We start from the raw sequence: 20,145 nt of genomic DNA on the forward strand, positions 1-20,145 counted from the left end.
AGGGATGGGCAATTATTTCAGGCAGAGGACTGCTTACTGTGTTTTGGCAAGCCATTGAGGGCCACAAGACAGGCAGCCAGGGGCAGATAAATATTAATTTTCTAAATCTTTTAGGGGTTCCACGGGCCAGACATAATGGCCTGGCGGTCCACATCTGGCCTGCAGGCCGCATTTTGCCCACCCCTGCTCTACATGCTAGATCACATTGGGCCTCCATCCAAGGTCACTCCAGCATGAGGCCAGATCTAGCATGCAAAATCAGCCCACACATAGCATCAGGCAAGCATGAATAGTTAGATCCAGCACACAAAACGAGACAGTAGGCTGGATCACATCCATGGATCTATCCTCCTGGGCTGACCTCGTGCTGGATCAGGCCTGTAGATCAACCCTGCTCACAGACTGGCCCTGCACCAGTCATCCGGCTCACAGGGACAATAGGTTGAGCACCACTGAGATAGACAATTAATGTGAAAAAAGATCAACTGCATCTTACATTGTGTAAATACCAATACTAGTTGATTATACTTCAAGGTAGGAATGTGAAAGGTTAAATGATTAACTGTTTAACCCAGGGGTTTTCAACCTTTTCTAACTAGTGTACTCCTCTAAGTTGCAGCTTATGCACCCCTTAATATTTTTTTCTTGCTTTTACAGGGGTGAGGGGAGCAGATTGAGGCCCCCGCAGTGAGGGAAGGAGTGGGGCTGGGGCTGCACAGCTGGGGTAGGGCAGGGTGGGGCATGAGATGGAGCCATGGCTCATTTGAGGGACACGAAGAGGGGCGGGAAGAGCTCCCACCAGTTCACACACCCCAGGAGGGCATGGGGATGTGTGCCCCCTGATCTGTGCACAGGGTAGAGCAGGCTGGCCCAGCAGTGGGGGAGGGAGTGGAGCTGGGGCTGGGGCAGAGTCTGCACAACTGAAGCAGGGCACAGGACTGAGCTGTGCAGAGGGAGTGGCTCCTGCAGCTACGTGCACCCTAGAAGCACAAGGGGGGCACATGCCCCCATATCTGTGCATAGGACAGGGCGGGTTGGGGCCAGTGTCAGGCTTTTCCCGGTGGGGGCTAGGCTGGGCTGTGCTCAGGGCAGGCAATGGTGGAGCTGAGAAGAGGGGTTGAGGGGGCTACTGCAAACGATGAGATGGCTGCAGCCCCTTCTGTAGGCCCCCTCCCTGTGCCACTGCCCACCCTGAGCACAGCCCAGCCTGGCCCCTCTGCCAGGAACAGCCTAAAGCATCCCTGGCCCGAGCTGGCAGCTGCATCCTACCCTGTCCAACACACAGATCCAGGAGCACATACCCCTATGCCCTCCTGGGGTGCATGCAGTGGCAGGAGCTCCCCTCCCACACAGTTCAATTTGGGGCCCCACCTGGCTGGGCAGCCCCAGCCCCAGCCCCAGCTCTACTCCCTCCTCCACCACTGGGGCCTCGATCTGCTCCCCCATGCCCCTTCCCTCACAAACACATTTACCAGCTGGACCCGGCTTCTTTCCTGGACACCTGCACGCATGAAGCATTTATCAGCCACATTAGGTCTGCGTACCCCCTAGGAACTTTTAAAGTACCCCCAGGGGTATGCATACCCCCAGTTGACAACCACTGGTTTAACTGATAACCCCAGTGATAACTGGTTAGCTTACCAGTTATTGTTTAGCTCCAGGGGGGCACAGTCTGCCAGGGAACTTTCTTTTCCATCAGAAATTTAATAACCATCACCCCTCTATCAGACTACCTCTGGAATATTACAGCATGAACATTTCCTTTTTAGACATTATGGTCAATATCCAGAATGATGAAATACAAACCACCATATACAAGAAACCCACAGACTAACATACATATTAACACAGAACCTGCAACCACCCTAGACACACCAAGAAAGCTGTACTATATTGAGGGGGCATGCCACAACAGGAGATCACAGCCTTCAAGGCAGACAGGTTGTCTAACACAACAAGGACATATGGCCTGGGAATTGAAGAAGTATATTTCATACTGTCCCGTAACATGAGATAAAAGACACCAGCTACAAGGCCCCAGAGTAGCAGTAGGGCTGAGTCCTGGTTTTGGGGGAACAGGCCACATTAGGAGAAGGCCCAGGGGGCTACATGGACATGTGACCACAGAGAGACAGCCAACCAGAGACAGCCATGGATGAAGAGTCATCAGGAGTCATCAAGAGGGAAGGAGAATACAAAAGAAGAGACTTAAGATTAACAAAGGGTCCCTCCCCATTTTACTCCCCGAGAGGGGTCCCCATCCCCATCCCCTGGGAAGGGTTCCCAAGCCCCAGGATTGGTAGATATAGAATTGTTTGATTGTTTGTATTGTTGCTTTTTTGTTATCGCTCTGTTTCAATAAATTTGCCTAGTATCAACTGGCCGGTGTTGTGGTTGGTCTGAGAGTTGTGCCCGCCCAGAACAAAGGTATAAACTGGGTTCCTAAAATCGAGTGTCAATGGAACCTATAAGGAAAATCCTCAAACAAGGTTCAACTTTAAAGCATAAAATATGACAAGCTACCCTAACAAACTCACACTAGAAGAGGAGGATTGGACAAATTGGAGGATTGGGCCAAAAGAAATATCAGGAGGTCCAGCAAGGACAAGTGCAAAGTCCTACACTAAGGACAAAAGAATCCCATGCACGGCTACAGCCTGGGAATGGACGGGATAAGCAGTAGCTCTGCAGAAAAGGACCTGGGGATTACAGTGGACAGTAAGATGGATATGAGTTAGCAGTGTGCCCTTGTTGCCAAGAAGGCTAATAGCATACTGGGCTGCATTTAGTAGGAGCATTGCCAGCCAACCAAGAGAAGTAATTATTCTGCACTGGCGGGACCACATCTGTAATACTGTGTTCAGTTTTGGGCCCCCCACTACAGAAAGGATGTGGACGAATTGGAGAGAATCCAGCAGAGGGCAACAAAAATGTTTTGGGGGCTGGGGCATATAACTTCTGAGGTGAGGTTAAACTGGGTTTATTTAGTCTGCAAAAGAGAAGACTGAAAGGGGATTTGACAGCAGTCTTCAACTACTTGAAGGGTGGTTCCAAAGAAGACAGAACTAGACTGTTTTCAGTGGTGACAGATGACAGAACAAGGAGCAATGGTCTCAAGTTACAGCAAGGGAGGTTTAAGTTGGATATAAGGAAAAAACTCTCACTAGGAAGGTGATGAAATACTGGAACAGGTTACCCAGAGAGGTGGTGGAATCTCCATCCTTGGAGGTTTCTAAGGCCCAGATGGACAAAGCCCTGGATGGAGCAGGAGGCTGGACTAGATGACTTCCTGAGGTCCCTTCCAAGCCTAATTTTATATGATTCTATTGTAAGCTGGGTACACCCAAGGGTGTGCCCTATTCTTAATTGAATGGGATGGGTAGGCAGGAGGGGGTGCTGTGAGAGGGATGCCAGAATTTCAAGCAGATCCCTCTTTCCTCTATAGAGTTAGCCCAAGCCCAAGGTTCTTAACTATATACAGGCATACCTTGGAGATATTGCGGGTTTGGTTCCAGACCACCGCAATAAAGCAAATATCGCAATAAAGTGAGTCACACAAATTTTTTGGTTTCCCAGTGCATATAAAAGTTATGTTTACACTATACTGTAGTCTATTAAGTGTGCAATAGCATTATGTCTAAAAAAACAATGTACATACCTTAATTAAAAAATACTTTATTGCTAAAAAATGTGAAGTGAGCAAATGCTGTTGGAAAAATGGCGCCGATAGACTTGCTCGACACAGGGTTGCCACAAACCTTCAATCTGTAAAAAACGCAATATCTGCAAAGCGCAATAAAGTGAAGCGCAATAAAACGAGGTATGCCTGTACAATTTATTAAGTTATAATATCCATAAACGTAAAACTAAATATCATATACGTATATTTACACAGTGAACATTAACCAATAACGAAGGTGAAACCCTAAATAACACTATTTAGACCATCACAGTACAACATTTCAATTTCATTTCAATTCATTTCAATTTCAACATTTCAATTTCAAGGCACAAACATGAATAATCTTAACATCATCTATTCCTTATATAGTCCCTGACCCACGGCAAGAGATAGTTCTCCTTCCAATGGGGTCCCTTGGGGGGTGTCCAGGAAGCAACAAGAGCCCCTCCCCTTAGGGCCTTGACTAGACAGGGGGCTGCTCACCCAGCCCCTTCTCTGGGTTTGCCCACCCCAAATGTCTTTCCCCTGTGGGACCCAAGGGCCCAATAACTCACGGTCCCTCAGGTGGCAGTGGTAAGGGCGCACATCAATGGGGTCTCTTCTGCTGGAGTGCCTCTCCAGGCCTCTCCTGTGCCGCTGGGTTCCTCCCCACCCTATGCCTCGCTCTGGGCACTGAGGGCTCAGCTCCTCTCGGCTGCTGCACCACTGCTGCTGGCTCCTGGGTGCTGGGCCTCACGCTGCAGCACTACCATTTTTCCGTGCCCTAGCTCGGCACTGAGGGCTCTCTTAGCACAGGCTGGGCCCTTCAGGCTCTGGCCAGCTGTCCTCATGCTGGGTAGTTAACCCAAGCAGCCTCTGCTGCTCCCTGGCTCCCAAGGCTCAGGCTATGCACAGCCCTGCACACCTTGGGACCTGGCTGCTTTCTGGGAGATGGGGCCTGAGCTGCCTTACTGCAGCCCCAAGGCCTTTGCCCCATGTGCTTCCCCATGCACTGTGTGGCCTGCTGGCCCTGCCAGGGTTGCAGGCTCAAGCTGCCACTTGCAGCTCCCAAAGCCTAGTCTCCATGCACTGAATCATGCACTGTGATGGGCCTGAGCAGTCTCACACCACTCCCAGGACCGGGTCTCTACGCACTATCCCTGTGTGCCATCAACAGCCTGGGTGGTCTCGCACCACTCCCAAGGCTGCTTCTCCAGTGGCAGATTCAGGAGCCTTGGGCCTATTGCCCGCTGGAGGAGAGCTCCCCAGCTTTTCTTGGCTCTGCTCTTCTGGAGTCCCTTGCCACATCTGCCTCTTGTGCTGGGCACGCAGCTCCTTTAATATGCTCCAGGGCTCCACCCCTCAGCCCAAGCTCTGAAAGGTAAGCCTGCTACAGTATGATAAGACCCAGCTCTTAGTTTCATAGCTTCATAGTTAGTAGGGTCAGAAGGGACCTGAGCAGATCACCAAGTCCAACCCCCTGCCATGGCAGGAAAGAGTACTGGGGTCAAACGACCCCAGCAAGGTGATTGTCTAGCCTTGTCTTAAAGACCCCCAGGGTAGGAGCCAGCACCACTTAACTTGGAAGTTGGTTCCAGATCTTAGCCATCCTGACTGTGAAGTAGTGCCTCCTGATGTCTAATCTGAATTTACCCTCCGCCAGCTTGTGACAGTTATTTCTAGTCACTCCTGGTAGTGCTCAGTGTAACAGGGACTCCCCCAATACCTGCTGGTCCCCTCTGACTAGTTTGTAACAGGCCACTAGATCCCCCCTCAGCCTTCTCTTGCGGAGGCTGAACAGGTTCAGGTCCCATAGCTTCTCCTTGTAGGGCCTGCCCTGCTGCCCCTGGATCATGCGAGTGGCCCGCCTCTGGACCTTCTCCATGTTGTCCACATCCCTCCTGAAGTGCGGTGCCCAGAACTGGACGCAGTACTGTAGCTGCAGCCTGACCAGTGCCACATACAGGGGGAGTATCACCTCCTTGGACTTGCTTGAGATGCATCTGTGGATGCATGACAAGGTGCGGTTTCGCCTTCCTGACTGCATCCCCACACTGCCGGCCCATGTTCATCTTGGCATCAATGATGACTCCAAGATCCTTTTCTGCCTCTGCACTGACGAGAAGGGAGTTCCCCAGCCTGTAGGTATGGTGCTGGTTCTTCCTCCCCAGGTGCATCACCTTGCACTTGTCAGTGTTGAATCCCATCCTATTCTCATCCGCCCACCCCTGTAACCTGTCTAGGTCCGATTGTAGCCTATTCCTCCCTTCCAGCGTGCCCACATCCCCCCACATCTTAGTGTCATCAGCAGATTTGAACAGGGTGCTTTTTACCTCCTCGTCCAAGTCACTGATGAAGATGTTGAACAGCGCGGGCCCAAGGACCGAGGCCTGGGGGACCCCGCTGCCCACATCTCTCCAGGTCGAAAATGACCCATCCACCACCACTCTCTGGGTGCAGCCCTCCAGCCAGTTGGCAACCCTTTGACTATGTAGGTGTTAACACTACAGTCCCCCAGTTTTTTAATGAGAACGGAGTGAGAGAGGGTGTCAAAGGCCTTCCGAAAGTCCAGGAAGACTATGTCCACTGCTACCCCGGCATCTAAGGATTCGGTGACCTGGTTAATGGAAGGCCACCAGGTTGGTCTGACAGGACCTGCCTCTAATGGACCCGTGTTGGTTGCCCCTAAGCATAATCTCTCTTGCTGGCCCCTCGTGGACATGTGCCAGAATAATTCTCTCAAAAAGCTTACCCAGGATCGAGGTAAGATTAACTGGTCTATAGTTTCCTGGGTCCTCCTTCTTCCCTTTTTTGAAGATGGGAACCATGTTGGCCCTCTTCCAGTCTTCTGGCACCACACCAGAGCACCACAAGTGCTCGTAAAGCTGTGCCAGGGGTCCTGCAATGACCTCAGCTAATTCCCTCAGTACTCTAGGGTGGAGATCGTCCGGACCAGCTGTTTTAAATACATCCAGTCCCTCCAGAAGTTCCCTGACTAGATCCTCACTGACCCTTGGCCTAGGTGCGCCTACCCTGAAGTCTGAGGGGGGCCCATTGTGGGGGCTGATCTGGTCCCTGCTCAGGAAAATGGAGGCAAAGAAATCATTAAATATGTTAGCTTTGTCATCTGGTGTGATGACCAAATTTCCTAGCGTGTCTTGCAGGGGCCCCACGTTACCTGGAACCTTCTTTTTGCCCCCTATGTATTTAAAAAAGGACTTCCTGTTGTCCTTGATCCAGGAAGCTAGTCCCAGTTCCATCTCTGCCTTGGCCTTTCTGACTGCCCCCCTGCATCCCCAAGCAACCACAGCATAGTCCTCCCTGGTGATGACCCTTCCCTTCCATTGGGTGTGCACCTCCCTTTTAGCTAGGAGACATTCTCAGATGCTTCTGGTGAGCCATGGGGGTTTTGTGCCCTCCTGCTCCCTTTGATCCGTGTTGGGATTACTCCCCTTTGGGCTTGGAGGATTGTCTCCTTAAGGAGAGACCACTCTTTTTGGACACCTGGCTCCCCTCCCCTCCAGGACCTCAGTGCCTCCCAGATTATTCTCCTTAGCTCACTGAAGTCCACCCTCCTGAAATCTAGGGCTGCTGCCTTGCTGCAGGCCTCTGCCACCTTGCGCTGGATGGTAAATTCCAAAAGAGTTCTTTTCAGAACCACCGATCCTTGCTTTTAAAGAGTCACCAAACCTTTCCAACCTCATCACCAGAAGCAAACTTCCTGCAGACCAAAGCACACCAAATGAATCCAGACCATTCCTTGACAAAAGTGTAAAACCTGCCAACACATCTCCACCACTTCCACAATAACTACATCCCACAACAGAACCATCGCCGTGCCTGGATCTTACACCTGCATCTCCACAAATGTAATACATCTCATCCAGCGCACTGAATGCCCTGATGGAAACTAGATAGGAGAAACCAAACAACAATTGCATACCAGAATGAACACACACCAAAAATGTATCAAAGATAAAAATACCCAATTCTCTGTGGGGGTACATTTCTCACAAAACAACCACTCTCTCTCCAATCTCTCAGTTCTAATCCTCAAAGGGACCTTACAAAACACCTTTCATAAATGAGTCTATAAACTTCAGTTCATAAATCTACCAGATACAGAAAATCATGGACTAAATTTAGACACTGGATTTATGGCACATTATAACCTACCTGCCATCCAATAACCCCATATAACCTCTCTACATTTTACCAGCTACATTTTATCTCCTGTCAACATTTCCCTCTTTTGTTCCCTCCCCTGCAACCTGTCTCACACTCATTGACTCCTATCACCGCTGATCTTCCCGGCCATGCATTTGCATTTTCACAGACCTGCATTTTGCATATTGGCTTAAGCTTCTATTCGACCCCAGAGAGAACACCAGCAGACTCTCCCTGTGCCTTAAGAAGGGTGCCTGTGCCTGGAAGCTCACAAAGAACAATTTTTTCAACTATTCAGTTGGTCAATAAAAAATATCACATTTACCCAAATAACTTTGCGTATGTCCTTAGACCAACACAGCTATAACCAACACCCCCGAACAACTTAGTAAAGCATTCTTATTGTCAAAGTTAGTTATTTTTATGGCATCGATGTTGTTTATGTTAGTACGTAGAGGGAAGACAAATCATCAGACTTTAAGTAAGATCACAAACAGAAAAAGTTTGGGATCAGCTCATCTGAAGCTTCAATTCCAGCATCTTTCTAAGCAAACAGAAAAACATCTTAGCAAAACAACAAAAAATTGGTGCCTTTTCTAAACTGGCAGTGTAATCATAATGAAAGATATATACCCATGGTATCCGCATCTTTCTTACACAATAGAGAAAGTACTATGCTCCCTGATAAAGTTATAAAATCATGAGAACTGAATTGTTTGGTATAGATAACAGTACCACTGTTTGCTAAACTGTTCCAAAAAAAGACTATTTTAGATTTTTAAATTCCACAATAACTCAAAGCACATATTTAGCACCTGATTAATATACAGAGATTTACAAATATGCAAAAACATCCAATAGACACATTTAAAAGCCCAAACATGATCATTATTAAAGAAAACACATATTGTATTAAAAGTCTATTATATTTTAGACTGTTTTAGAAAAATAATACTGAAAACAACTGATGCAAATTCTATATAATAAGTCAAATATAGAATTTGATAATAATGAAAATATCAGTTATGGATTTGTACATAAAGTGCCTAATATTATTCTTGAACTGAATACTGGGCCTAAAGAATCTGGACTCAGGGCTAACATTTCTGCTATTGTAATCAGGTCTCAGAAGTCACGCACTACAGCACTTAGTGATAACAAAATCACTCATATCTGAAACAGCTTAGGAACTGCTAGTTCAGCTGAACAGTCAGAGTTTGGTGCTAGGGAAATCTGGTCTCATCAAGTTTACAGCAGTTTCACCTGCTGTCACCCGCTGGCCCAGGGAATGTGCTCAGGGATATGTGGGCATCCGTTGTGAACTGAACCCATACCCATCCTGGCTTGGAAGAGCCAGCTGAGAGAGACTGGGGCCATTGCTGGTGTGGGCTGCCAATGCCCCCTTCAGGAGGGAGGGTGCCGATGTTCTTTAAGGGGAAATTGTACCCTGTTATTCACACAATCATTGGGTTGGAAGGGAACTCACCTGGTGCAACCCCCTGCACAAATGCAAAAATGCTCCTCCTAAATCATTTCTAACCAATACCTATCCAACATCTTAAAAATCTCCAATGGAGGAGATTCCACAACTTTCCTGGGCAATCTATTCTACACCTTACTATTCTGATAGGAAGTTTTTCCTGATATCTAATCTAAATATACTTTGCTGTAAATTGAAGCCATTGCTTTGCATCCTACCCTCTGCAGCAAGGAAGAAGAGTTGTTCTCCCACTTTATGGCAGCAACCTTTGAGATATTTCAAGACTGATATCACATCCCTACCTTATTCACTGCTAAACATGCCTAGTTTTCTCAGCCTTTCCTCACACAGCTTACCTTTCAACCCCTTGATCATTTTTGTCACCTGCCCCTGGACCCTCTCTAACCCATTCATGTCTTTTTTTAAATGTGGAGCCAGGAACTAAATGAAGCATTCTAGATGTATAGTGACATTCAGTTTCCCTGTCTTACACCTAATACTCCAGTTCTCACTAGTTGGAGTTAGTGCCCAAACTGCATTTGATTTTTTAAAACTACATCACACTGCTGATTCTTGCTGAGTCTGTGATCCACCAAAATCCCAACATCGGCAATGCTGCCATCCAGCTACTTTCCTCCCTTTCTGTATTTGTGCTTTTGATTATTCTTCCCAAATGTAGCACCTTGCAATTCATTTCACTGAACTTATCCTGTTGTCTCTAGCCCAGATTTCCAATTTATCTACAGCCTTCTGAATTCCATTCCTATCCTCCAGTGTATTTGCAATCCTTCCCAGTTCTATGTTTTCTGAAAATTTGCTCAGGAAGTTCTATTTCAGCATCAAAATTTGTAATAAAAATGTTAAGTAACACTGGAGCCAAGACAACCCCCTGTGGAACCCCACCCAAACCTTCTGCCATTTTGATATTTATCCATTTATGATGCCCCTTGCCCATGGTGACTGAAACAATATCCACATTTTAGTAATTTTATTTAGCCCACATTTATCCAATTTACTTAAAAGACAGTCATGTGGGACACACATCACCAGTGAGATGCAGCCTCCCCCTGTCACTCATGTTTACAGCCTTGAGGTGATCCTGGATCCATTACTGCATCTGGATTCTCAGGTTGCATCAGTGGTTAGCATCGATTGCCTTAGGATGGTCAAACCCACCCTGTGAATGTAATGAGGATATGCTGAATATCCTGGAAGGAGTGGGAGATGTCCAAAAGTTAAATGGTTAGGACTGACTGTAAATATTCTCGGTTAAGGTGCAACATCCCGAGTAACTTGGAAGTTGACCAGACAGTCAAAGAATGTGGAAAATGGATTGAAATGGTAATGCACTGATATGCAAGAAAAAGAAATAATATTTAGCTGTATGCATCAATATGTTGGCCTGTGATTGTGTGAGTCAAAAAATAATGTACAGATAAGGGTATATGTTTTCAGGAAAGCTTTGGATTGGTGTACCCTGGGATTTATCCCCTGTCAGTTGGACTGGTCAGCCAACTGACAGTAAAAAAAAAAAAAAGGGTATTTGATTTCTATTTGTTTCCTTTTACTCATTGGTTAACCTGTAGCAGCAAAACTAGAAGAACTGTCCTTGGAAGCTGCAACAGTTAGGAACTCTTTTCACTAACTCCAAATAGTGAGAAGGCTGTGAACATTTCTTTTAGATTCAGATGTTACCACCATCATTCATGCTCTCCTAATGTTAAGGCTAAACTAGGGCAATGTGCTCTATGTCAGGCTGACTTTGAGGACTGTCTGGATGCTGCAAGTGGTGCAGAATGTGGCAGATTACCTTCTGAGTTTACGGAGAGGGAGGACACCCACACTAGGTGCACATTACTTCAGTATTCTAGTCTGCACTGGCTTCCAATAGCTTTCTGGGTATAATTCAAGATGCTGGTTTTCACCTATAAGAACCTGAATAACTACAGGACTGCCTTCTCCATGTTCTTTTGTGATTCCTAAAGTCAGCTGAGAACAACCACATAAAATACCATCTGTACGACAAGTTGACTTCGCTCTGTAGTCACTCCTCAGCTCTGGAACTTCCTCCCCCTTGTGCTTCATCAGAGTCCAAGTCTGGACATTTTCCAGAAGTACTGTAGGATTCTTTTATTTGAGAAAAACTTCAGCAAAAAGGTTTAAGTTTTGGGGTGTTGCCTGGGGTGTTTCTATTTTTAGAAATAAATGCAAACATTTCTACATCTTTGGCCAGACTTTAGTTACCTCCTCCAGACTAGGAGGTAGCTCATCAGTTGGAAACAACAGAGATGGAAAAGGAGCTGATGTAGCTCAAGTGCACCAGGCTACACTCGAGGCTGCAGCCCCTCCACCTCCATAACCTCTTTCTGAGGTTCTAATTGAATTTCACCCCCCACCTTTTTTGTTTTTGGTCACTCCATCCACAGCCCCACCAAGTCCCGGGACCTCCTGATCAACCTCCTCCTGGCCCTGGAAGGAGCCAGGAAGGAGGCTCTGGCCAGGAAGGTGCCCAGAGACAGCAGGGTTGCTTTCCTCTCACTTGTCTGTGCATGTTTCCAGGTGGAGCACCAGTGGGCAGCATCCACTGGCTCCTTGGATGCCTTTGAGGACCAGTGGGTGTGACCTGGGTGGGGGGGAAGGGGCTCTGTTAGGTGTACCCCTCCAGAGAACTTCTTTTCATATTTTGAAACTTTGACCCCCCCACATCACTCCTACCCTTTTCTTCTTTAGTTGTCTCACCAAAAAAAAATGTAAAAAGTATCAGTTGTATCTTTCAAACTCTGGCCCTACACAATGGGGGCTATTAGTTAACTAGGTGGGCCATAAGGCCCACAATCTTTGGAAGATGCAAATAAACAGGAGCTTATGAGGCCTGGCCAGTTGGTATCTGGGTACACTAGCTCCTTGTGCCAACTGAACTGCTGAAGCAGCCCTAAACTAGAGTGGCCCCTGCACACTCTACCCACTGCAGCAGTCTGGCAGTGGGGGCTGCTGCCTGACTGTGACCTGCTGTCACCTGTGACACCATGCCACTTCATGGCTGCACACCTGCCAGACCTGGACAGGGACTGCACAGCCACCTGCACAGCCTCCTGTACTTTTGGGCCAGCTGCCAGTGAGCCATGCCTGCACAGCTGGCCTTTGGACAGCACTGCTGTCATGTCTTCTAGTGCCCCCTTGACAGCTCATCAAAACTCATTAAGTGGCCCTCCACCCAAAATAATTGCCTGTTCCCAATCTATAGATATACATCGATAGATATATCAATGTATAGACATATATAAGTTGGAAGGTAGACATATATGGGAAATGGGTAGAAGAACACTAGTAAGAAACTGGAAGAGGAAAGAATTAAATCTTGGTGACAAATTATCCCAAAGGTGAATTACCAAGAGTTTATTGTTTATCTTTTGAGTAGTCATGGTTCTGCCCATATTGCATTGTCTGGTTGCAGGGTTCCACAAATCTTCAGATATGCTTGCTGTTATTGCTCACATTGCTTTCTGACATTCTGCCAGAATCAGTTATCCAAAATGAATGTTAAAATGACAGCTGTCTAGGCAAACAGGAGAGTCAGGAAGTACTTCAAAATGGAAAATACATTTCATAAAAGTTCTTACACCTTTGATATATTTTCCAAGTTACAAAATACTGCAAAATAAATGGTATGAAAATAGCCTATGCTAAACAGACTAGTGTAATGCCCTCATCAATAAAGTACAAGTTAATTTACAAGCTCTTATAGCATACTTATGTACAACTGTTTTAAGTGTTATGGCAAGCATATAGTTGTAAAGGTAAAATAAAATATCCTACAAACATAACATAAGAGGCTGCTTACACTTGATGCCAAAGAAAAGCAATGTAATGCTAAATTGCTATTTTGTCAGTATGAAAAACAGCTATTTTTTGTAAATTCCATCATCATGGTAATGTCTCATTCCATTCCTACTGTCATGGAACAGCAGAATTTTAAAGATCTAGAAGCACTTTGTGTTTTTATTCAAAATAATCTGGTACATGGGACATCACTTCGACATCAACATTTTGAGGCTTTAAGTATGCATGGAATTATTTACTCAAGAGAACCTAAGTTAGGACAAATATATCACGTCAATGTGTAGTATGCAACTGTCATGATGTAAATCATAAAAATAAGTATTATTTCTATCTGTAGAATCAGTCTATAAATGTTGATAATGCAGGTCAAATATTTAACTTTTTTAAAGCAAAAGGAAACCCTAACATGAGATACCTTTTGATCCAACCTGTATTTCTTCACGGTATTGTCACAACATCATTCTCTATCAATTCAAACTTTGGAAGTTATCAATGTATAAATCAATATTAATACATCAAAATTATATACTATCTTTTCATGTTTTTAAGATATTAAGAATATCAATGGTTCATTTAAAACAAAAGCCTTTAAACACAAATAAAAGGTTTATTCTTTTAATTCACTCCTGAATTAGGAATTTTTATGACAATTTTTAAACAATAATCAAGCTTCGTAGGACAAGAGAGAAAACTAGTATGTACAAAATACATCTCAGTGTTACTCAATTAAAATTTGTTCTTGCATTAGTAATAGTAGTGTTATAACAATTTTTTTTCAGAGCTTTCTGTATCAGGTAGTCTCCAATATACACTTCAAGAGCCGCATGAATAAAACATGTAAAAGTTTTGTTAAATAACAGATCATCAGGAACAGAATATGATTATAGAAGGAAAAAAATAACATGAAAATAGCTTACCTCACACCATATGGATTTCACAAGATGGGAATTAAATTTCTGTCTTATTAAGGCTTGAACTATTGTTAAGCGTTCCGTTGTACTCCTACAATGCTTCAAACCATTGCTGTTTCTCCTCTGTTCAACAAAATTCCAAGCAATAGCTCCTAAGTGCCCGGAGGGTAAAGTCCTAACAATTGCCCTTGTTCCAGTATACACTGATTTTTTAATTTCCTTATCATTTTTACAAAACCGTCTTATTAGTAAGGTAGAACGCTCCTTTTTATTTCTAAAGAAATCTTCCTCCAACTCTTCATCACAGTCATCACTACAATCTTCAAAATGACTCAGAAAAGGCTTTGAGAGCATTCTTCCAGTAAAGTTATTTCCACAGAAACTGTGATCTGAACATGCCACTTTAACTTTTCGTGCTCTTTCTAAACATAAATACTTATCTTTTAAAGGGTCAAAGTTACCACAAAGCATTTGTCCATTTTTATATTTAGAATGACTTGCCAATTCCATTAACTTACAAGTACAACTTGCAGAATCACTCATGTGATCTTTGCCAAGATCTACTGGCTGTAAATGGTCATCCAAAATGAAGCTGTCATGCAATGCACACAGAGCTCTTGATATATTTCTTTCATTAGCATAGTGAAAGTGGAAAACTGTTACATTATCAGCATCATCTGTGTCACTTTTATTTACTATTGACTGGTTTCTTAATGACTTCATCTCTACTGAAGGTCCATCCATTTTCAACTGAATTTCAGCAAACATAGTTCTTTCCAGTGAAGTAGAAATTCCAGTTTCCAAGCACATATCTTCCCCTACTAAAGAATCACATGACTTATATAACTGGTTACATGGAATACTGTTCTTGCTTTTCTCTATAATGTTACAGTTAATATTAAGAAACTCCACTGAACCTGGGATGCATGCATTTCTCTCCCAGAAGTTTTCATTGCTTCTGTTATCAGTCATTTTTTCATTTGCCAAAGAAAAAATTTTGGGCAGTGAGCCCCGAAGATTTTCTTCTTCAAGTCTGTGCAAGTATGAGAGACTGTGTGTAGTCTGCCTTCCTTGACTAGCAATATGTCTTTTTATAACACTGGTGTCCAAAGCATTTTCACTATTTTCATCTCCAGCTGACTGATCAGATATCACTTTACCCTGTGCCACAGACACAAGCGCAGAAGCTGCCTTTTCCTCAGAGGTCATCTTGACACACAGGCTTTAGAGACGCTTCTGTTTTTCTTCACTGATCTTCATGATTTCAGTGTAGAAAGTCAGTGCTGAATGAAAACAAACACATTTAAAAAAATCCTTTTTCTTAACAATAAAAAGCATGTATGTTATTAACAGGCTACAAAGTTTTCCTGGCTGTAGATTACTGGCATGAAATTTAGATGTTCTTAAAGCAGTTTTGTAGTGCAATACAGACATTCAAAATTTTCTTCCTACAGTTAACATCTCTGTCATATGCAGGGTATATCTTGTTGCCACTTTGTAGACAGAAAACGTGTTTGAAATGATAATCCATCCCAAAGATGCATGTCACCACATAAGATCCAAGAGGTTATTTCTCTGCAGAAAAAAACAAACAAAAAAAATCCATTAAAGAGAATTCATAGCATGCAGCGAGACCACAGAAAATAAAGTGTGGTCAGATTAAAGTCTAATGACCTGATGACCCCAAGTTAAAAATAATTTTAGTACAGAAGTATGAGAAAGCTATGTGAACAGGGAAAATAACTGAACTAGGGAAATATACAAAACATATAACATGCAAGCAAAAAGAAAAGAGGGAATCCTTCTTTATATATATAAATGTATAATTGTTCTTTGGTTTTCTTACTTATAACCAGGACAGAATGACATATTTGGGGATAGAAAAAGTCAGGTTTAAACTGATGTTCTCATTTTAAAAGTAAATGGATAATTTTCATTTTCAGAATAAAAATCGAGCATGGATTAGTTTTATTTTTTGCTTTCAGATGCTCCTGTGATGTTAGGTCATGTGTAATCGTGAAGAAGGCACACAGCACCTTCATCAATCTAAAGACACAAACAAGACTACACAGTTAGGCTAAATGCCTTTCAACTTTACCATTATTAGTTCATTACTTCATGAGAAATCATGAGATAAGTGAGCCTTGACAGGAGATCTGAGTATATGTGAGGGCTTTTTGGAAAAGCTCAGAAATTATGCTCTTTTTTGTAGAAAGACTGGCATGGAAAGGAATACAGAAAAAGCTATGCCAAGGTTTCTACCACGGGTGCAAAAAAGAGATAGGAAAGCAAAGTACAGAAGAAAGACTAGATATATCAGGCCGGATAACCATCCATGATTTCAAAAGAAATTTTAAAAAAATAAGTTTTTATTTAAATTTTCCTTTTTATTAATTTTATTTTTAAAAATAACCCTATTTTAAATTGAATTTGAAATCATGGCAGCCTACAACAAAACATACACTTAATATATTGTATTCACTCAAATCTAAGATGACCAGGAATTTAAGATGATACCTCAATAATTAGATTCTATAAATAGAAAATGTATACATTTATTATAATTTTCCATATATAGAATGTAATTGTTGCAGGGCTATCTTTAATTCATCCTCCCACCGCTGCAGGGGGGGAAGCAGTGGGGGAGCAGGTACTTGTGCCTGCCTCTGCCACCACTCACACCTACCAGTCCCCCTATAGTCTTGCACCTTCCCTCTCTACTCTCCCCTCTTTCTCCCCTCCTACCTCTGCTCCCTTCTCAGCCTCTGCTCTCCCTCCCCACACCAGCCTCTGGCCTCCCCACTCCTGTGATCCCTGTTGGCAGGCTACTGTCCCTGTTCTAGCTTGGGGCACAGGGCATGGCTCTAGCTTAGCCCCCGTAGCAGTCATTCAAGCTGCACACTACTGCTATGGAGCTCAGTTGCGGCCAGACTCAGTGCCCCGGGCTACAATGTGGACAGAGCCTGCTGGCATGGAGCAGGGTAAAGGTGGAGAATGAGAAGCAGGCAGGGGTGCAGAAGCTACATGGTAAAGAGGGAAGAGGCTACAGCGGAGAGATGCAGCATGAAGAGGCAGCAGCTGTAGGGGGGTAGGCAGCAGCTGTGCTAAAGGCCCACCTCTGGGTAAAGGCTGAGATCCAAGCCACAGTAGCTGCCTGCCCCTCCCACTGCCCTCATACTCATTTCTAAGATGAGGGGCTTCCCCCCCCCATGTTAAATGGAGGAAACAAACTTCATCTTAGAATCAAGTAAATATGGTAATCTATTAATTGCTTAAATTGAGTAAAAATTATATTCAAAATAGATATTTTACTGCTATAGTTTTAAAGTCAGCCATCACACAGAACTGGATAGTCAATCTAGAAAACTAGAATCAGAGTTTCTTGAAATAATAACCTTGGCACAGCTGGGGGCCAGATGCTTCAGGGACAGTGCCCTGGAATCCCCTTGCCACAGTCTGTGCCAGAGGCCCCACACCTCTGCTGCCTGGGCTGTGCCAATAGCATGCAAACTCCCACCAGATCAGCTGTACTGGAAATACATGACTCCTGGCCCTTACGGTGCATGATGTAGGCTGGGCAGGATGTGCATAGGTCCAGTGGGCAAAATGTCATATTGAAGAGTTATCAAAACAGAATTATTAAACAAAACCATGCTCAGCAGATTATATGATGCATAAAAAGAGAATGGAAGGAACTTGGCAAACAGGACAGAAGAGGAAAATCCCCATAGGAATACACTGGGTTGACATTGTGCCTGAAAGTTCCCATAGGAATACATGGGGTTGACATTGTGCCGGACCTCCGCCTGGAAGTCCGTAAGGGGTCGTTTTTGAACGTGGTGTCCGACCCTTCGATCCGATCCAAGACGGCAGACACTTTTGGTGGTTCGTCCCGGTGATGGGGCTGGGTGCCACATCCACAATATTTCTAGGAAACGTTTGCGGAGATATATAGGGGCGAGTGTTTACGGACCCCTGAGGCAGGCAGCTGGCCCAGGCCAAGGCGGCAGGGGCCCAGGAAGCCCTCCACAAGCAAATGTCAACTCGGAGCTCCGGAGGGGGACCACGCTGGTGGGCCAGGCCGCATGAGAGTTTCAGGAGCCTGGGCACAATTCTGGCTTCATCCCGCTGACCAGGGAGAAGAGCTTGACCAGGAATTCTTGGGTCAGCTCACAGAGGTAGTGAAGGCTAAGGATGTGGTTGTCATGGGGGACCTGAATTTCCCGGACATCTGCTGGGAAGAGCAGTCAGCCAGGTCTGAACGCTCACGTAGGTTCTTGGCCAGAGTGCAGGACCTCCATCTAACCCAGGAGGTGCACAGCCCCCCCGGGGGGACGCCTTGTTGGACCTAGTGCTGGCCACGGGTGATGACCTGCTGAGGGGGCTGCGAGTGCTCGACCACCTGGGCGACAGCGATCATCGCCTGCTGGAATTCACCATCCAGCGCAAGGTGGCAAAGGCATGCAGTAAGGCAACGGCCCTAGATTTTAGGAGGGCAGACTTCAACGAGCTAAGGAGGATAGCTGGAGAAGCGCTGAGGTCCCGGGGGGGAGGGGAGCCAGGTGTCCAAGGAGAGCGGTCGCTCCTTAAGGAGACAATCCTCCAAGCCCAAAGGAAGGTAATCCCAACCAGGATCAAAGGGAGCAGGAGAGCACACAAGCCTCTGTGGCTCACCAAAAGAATCCGGGAATGTCTCCTTGCTAAAAAGGAGGCTTATACCCAGTGGAAAGAAGGGGTCATCACCAGGGAGGACGATTCTGTAGTTGCTCGGGGATGTAGGGGGGCAGTTAGGAAGGCCAAGGCAGAGATGGAACTGGGACTAGCTTCTCAGATTAAGGACAATAAGAAGTCTTTTTTTAAATATGTAGGGGGTAAAAAGAAGGTCCCGGGTAATGTTGAGCCCTTGCAGGACGACATGGGTAACTTGGTCATCACACCAGACGACAAAGCTAACATGTTTAATGATTTCTTTGCCTCCATCTTCCTAAGTAGGGACCAGAACAGCCACCTCCCTGCTGGGCCCCCCTTGGGCCCCAGGGGAGGCACACCTGGACCATGGGTTAGCGAGGATTTAGTTAGGGAACTTCTAGAGGGGTTGGACGTATTCAAGTCAGCCGGCCCGGATGATCTCCACCCTAGAGTTCTAAAGGAACTGGCCGGGGTCATTGCAAGTCCCCTGGCACAACTTTATGAGCGCTCGTGGTGCTCTGGTGAGGTACCAGAGGACTGGAAGAGGGCCAACGTGGTCCCCATCTTCAAAAAAGGCAGGAAGGAGGACCCGGGAAACTATAGGCTGGTTAGTCTCACCTCGATCCTAGGCAAGCTGTTCGAGAAAATTATGCTGGCACACATCCAGGAGGGGCCAGCAGGGGACTGCATGCTTAGAGGCAACCAACATGGGTTCATCAGTGGAAGGTCCTGTCAGACCAACCTGGTGGCCTTTTACGATCAGATCACCAGATCGTTAGACGCAGGGGTAGCAGTGGATATAATCTTCCTGGACTTCCGGAAGGCTTTTGACACTGTCTCTCACCCTGTTCTCATTAAGAAACTGGGGGGCTGTGGTATAGACCCCCACACAGTCAAATGGGTCACCAGCTGGCTGGAGGGCCGCACCCAGAGGGTGGTAGTAGATGGGTCCTTCTCAACCTGGAAGGATGTGGGCAGTGGGGTCCCCCAGGGCTCAGTCCTCGGGCCCGCACTGTTCAACATCTTCATCAGCGGTTTGGATGAGGGGGTAAAAAGCACCCTGTTCAAATTTGCTGATGACACACAGAGGTGGGGGGATGTGGGTACATTGGAAGGATGCAACAGGCTACAATCAGACCTCGACAGGTTACAAGGGTGGGCGGACGAGAATAGGATGGGTTTCAACACAGACAAGTGCAAGGTGATGCACCTCGGGAGGAACAACCGGCACCATACCTACAGGTTGGGGGACTCCCCTTTTGTCAGCACGGAGGCAGAAAGGGATCTGGGGGTCATCACTGACTCCAAGATGAACATGGGCCGGCAGTGTGGGGAGGCAGTTAGGAAGGCCAACCGCACCTTGGCATGCATCCACAGATGCATCTCAAGCAGGTCCA

The 20,145-nt window shown here is 45.6% G+C and overlaps 1 protein-coding gene across 2 annotated transcripts in view; it reads right to left on the minus strand.

Annotated features, from left to right (window-relative positions):
- Positions 1–20,145, minus strand: part of PLCE1 (phospholipase C epsilon 1) — a 343,905-nt gene that overhangs the window by 280,893 nt on the left and 42,867 nt on the right. For both annotated transcript variants that reach the window (XM_090058651.1, XM_090058650.1), the window contains one exon: positions 14,066–15,634. In XM_090058651.1, coding sequence (XP_089914777.1) covers positions 14,066–15,268 — 1,203 coding nt within the window. In that variant the 5' untranslated portion in view covers positions 15,269–15,634. The remainder of the gene's footprint in view (positions 1–14,065; positions 15,635–20,145) is intronic.

The sequence above is a fragment of the Crocodylus siamensis genome, chromosome 7 (genome assembly GCF_052110815.1).
Source record: "Crocodylus siamensis isolate JL-2025a chromosome 7, ASM5211081v1, whole genome shotgun sequence".
NCBI classification, from domain to species: Eukaryota; Metazoa; Chordata; order Crocodylia; family Crocodylidae; genus Crocodylus; species Crocodylus siamensis.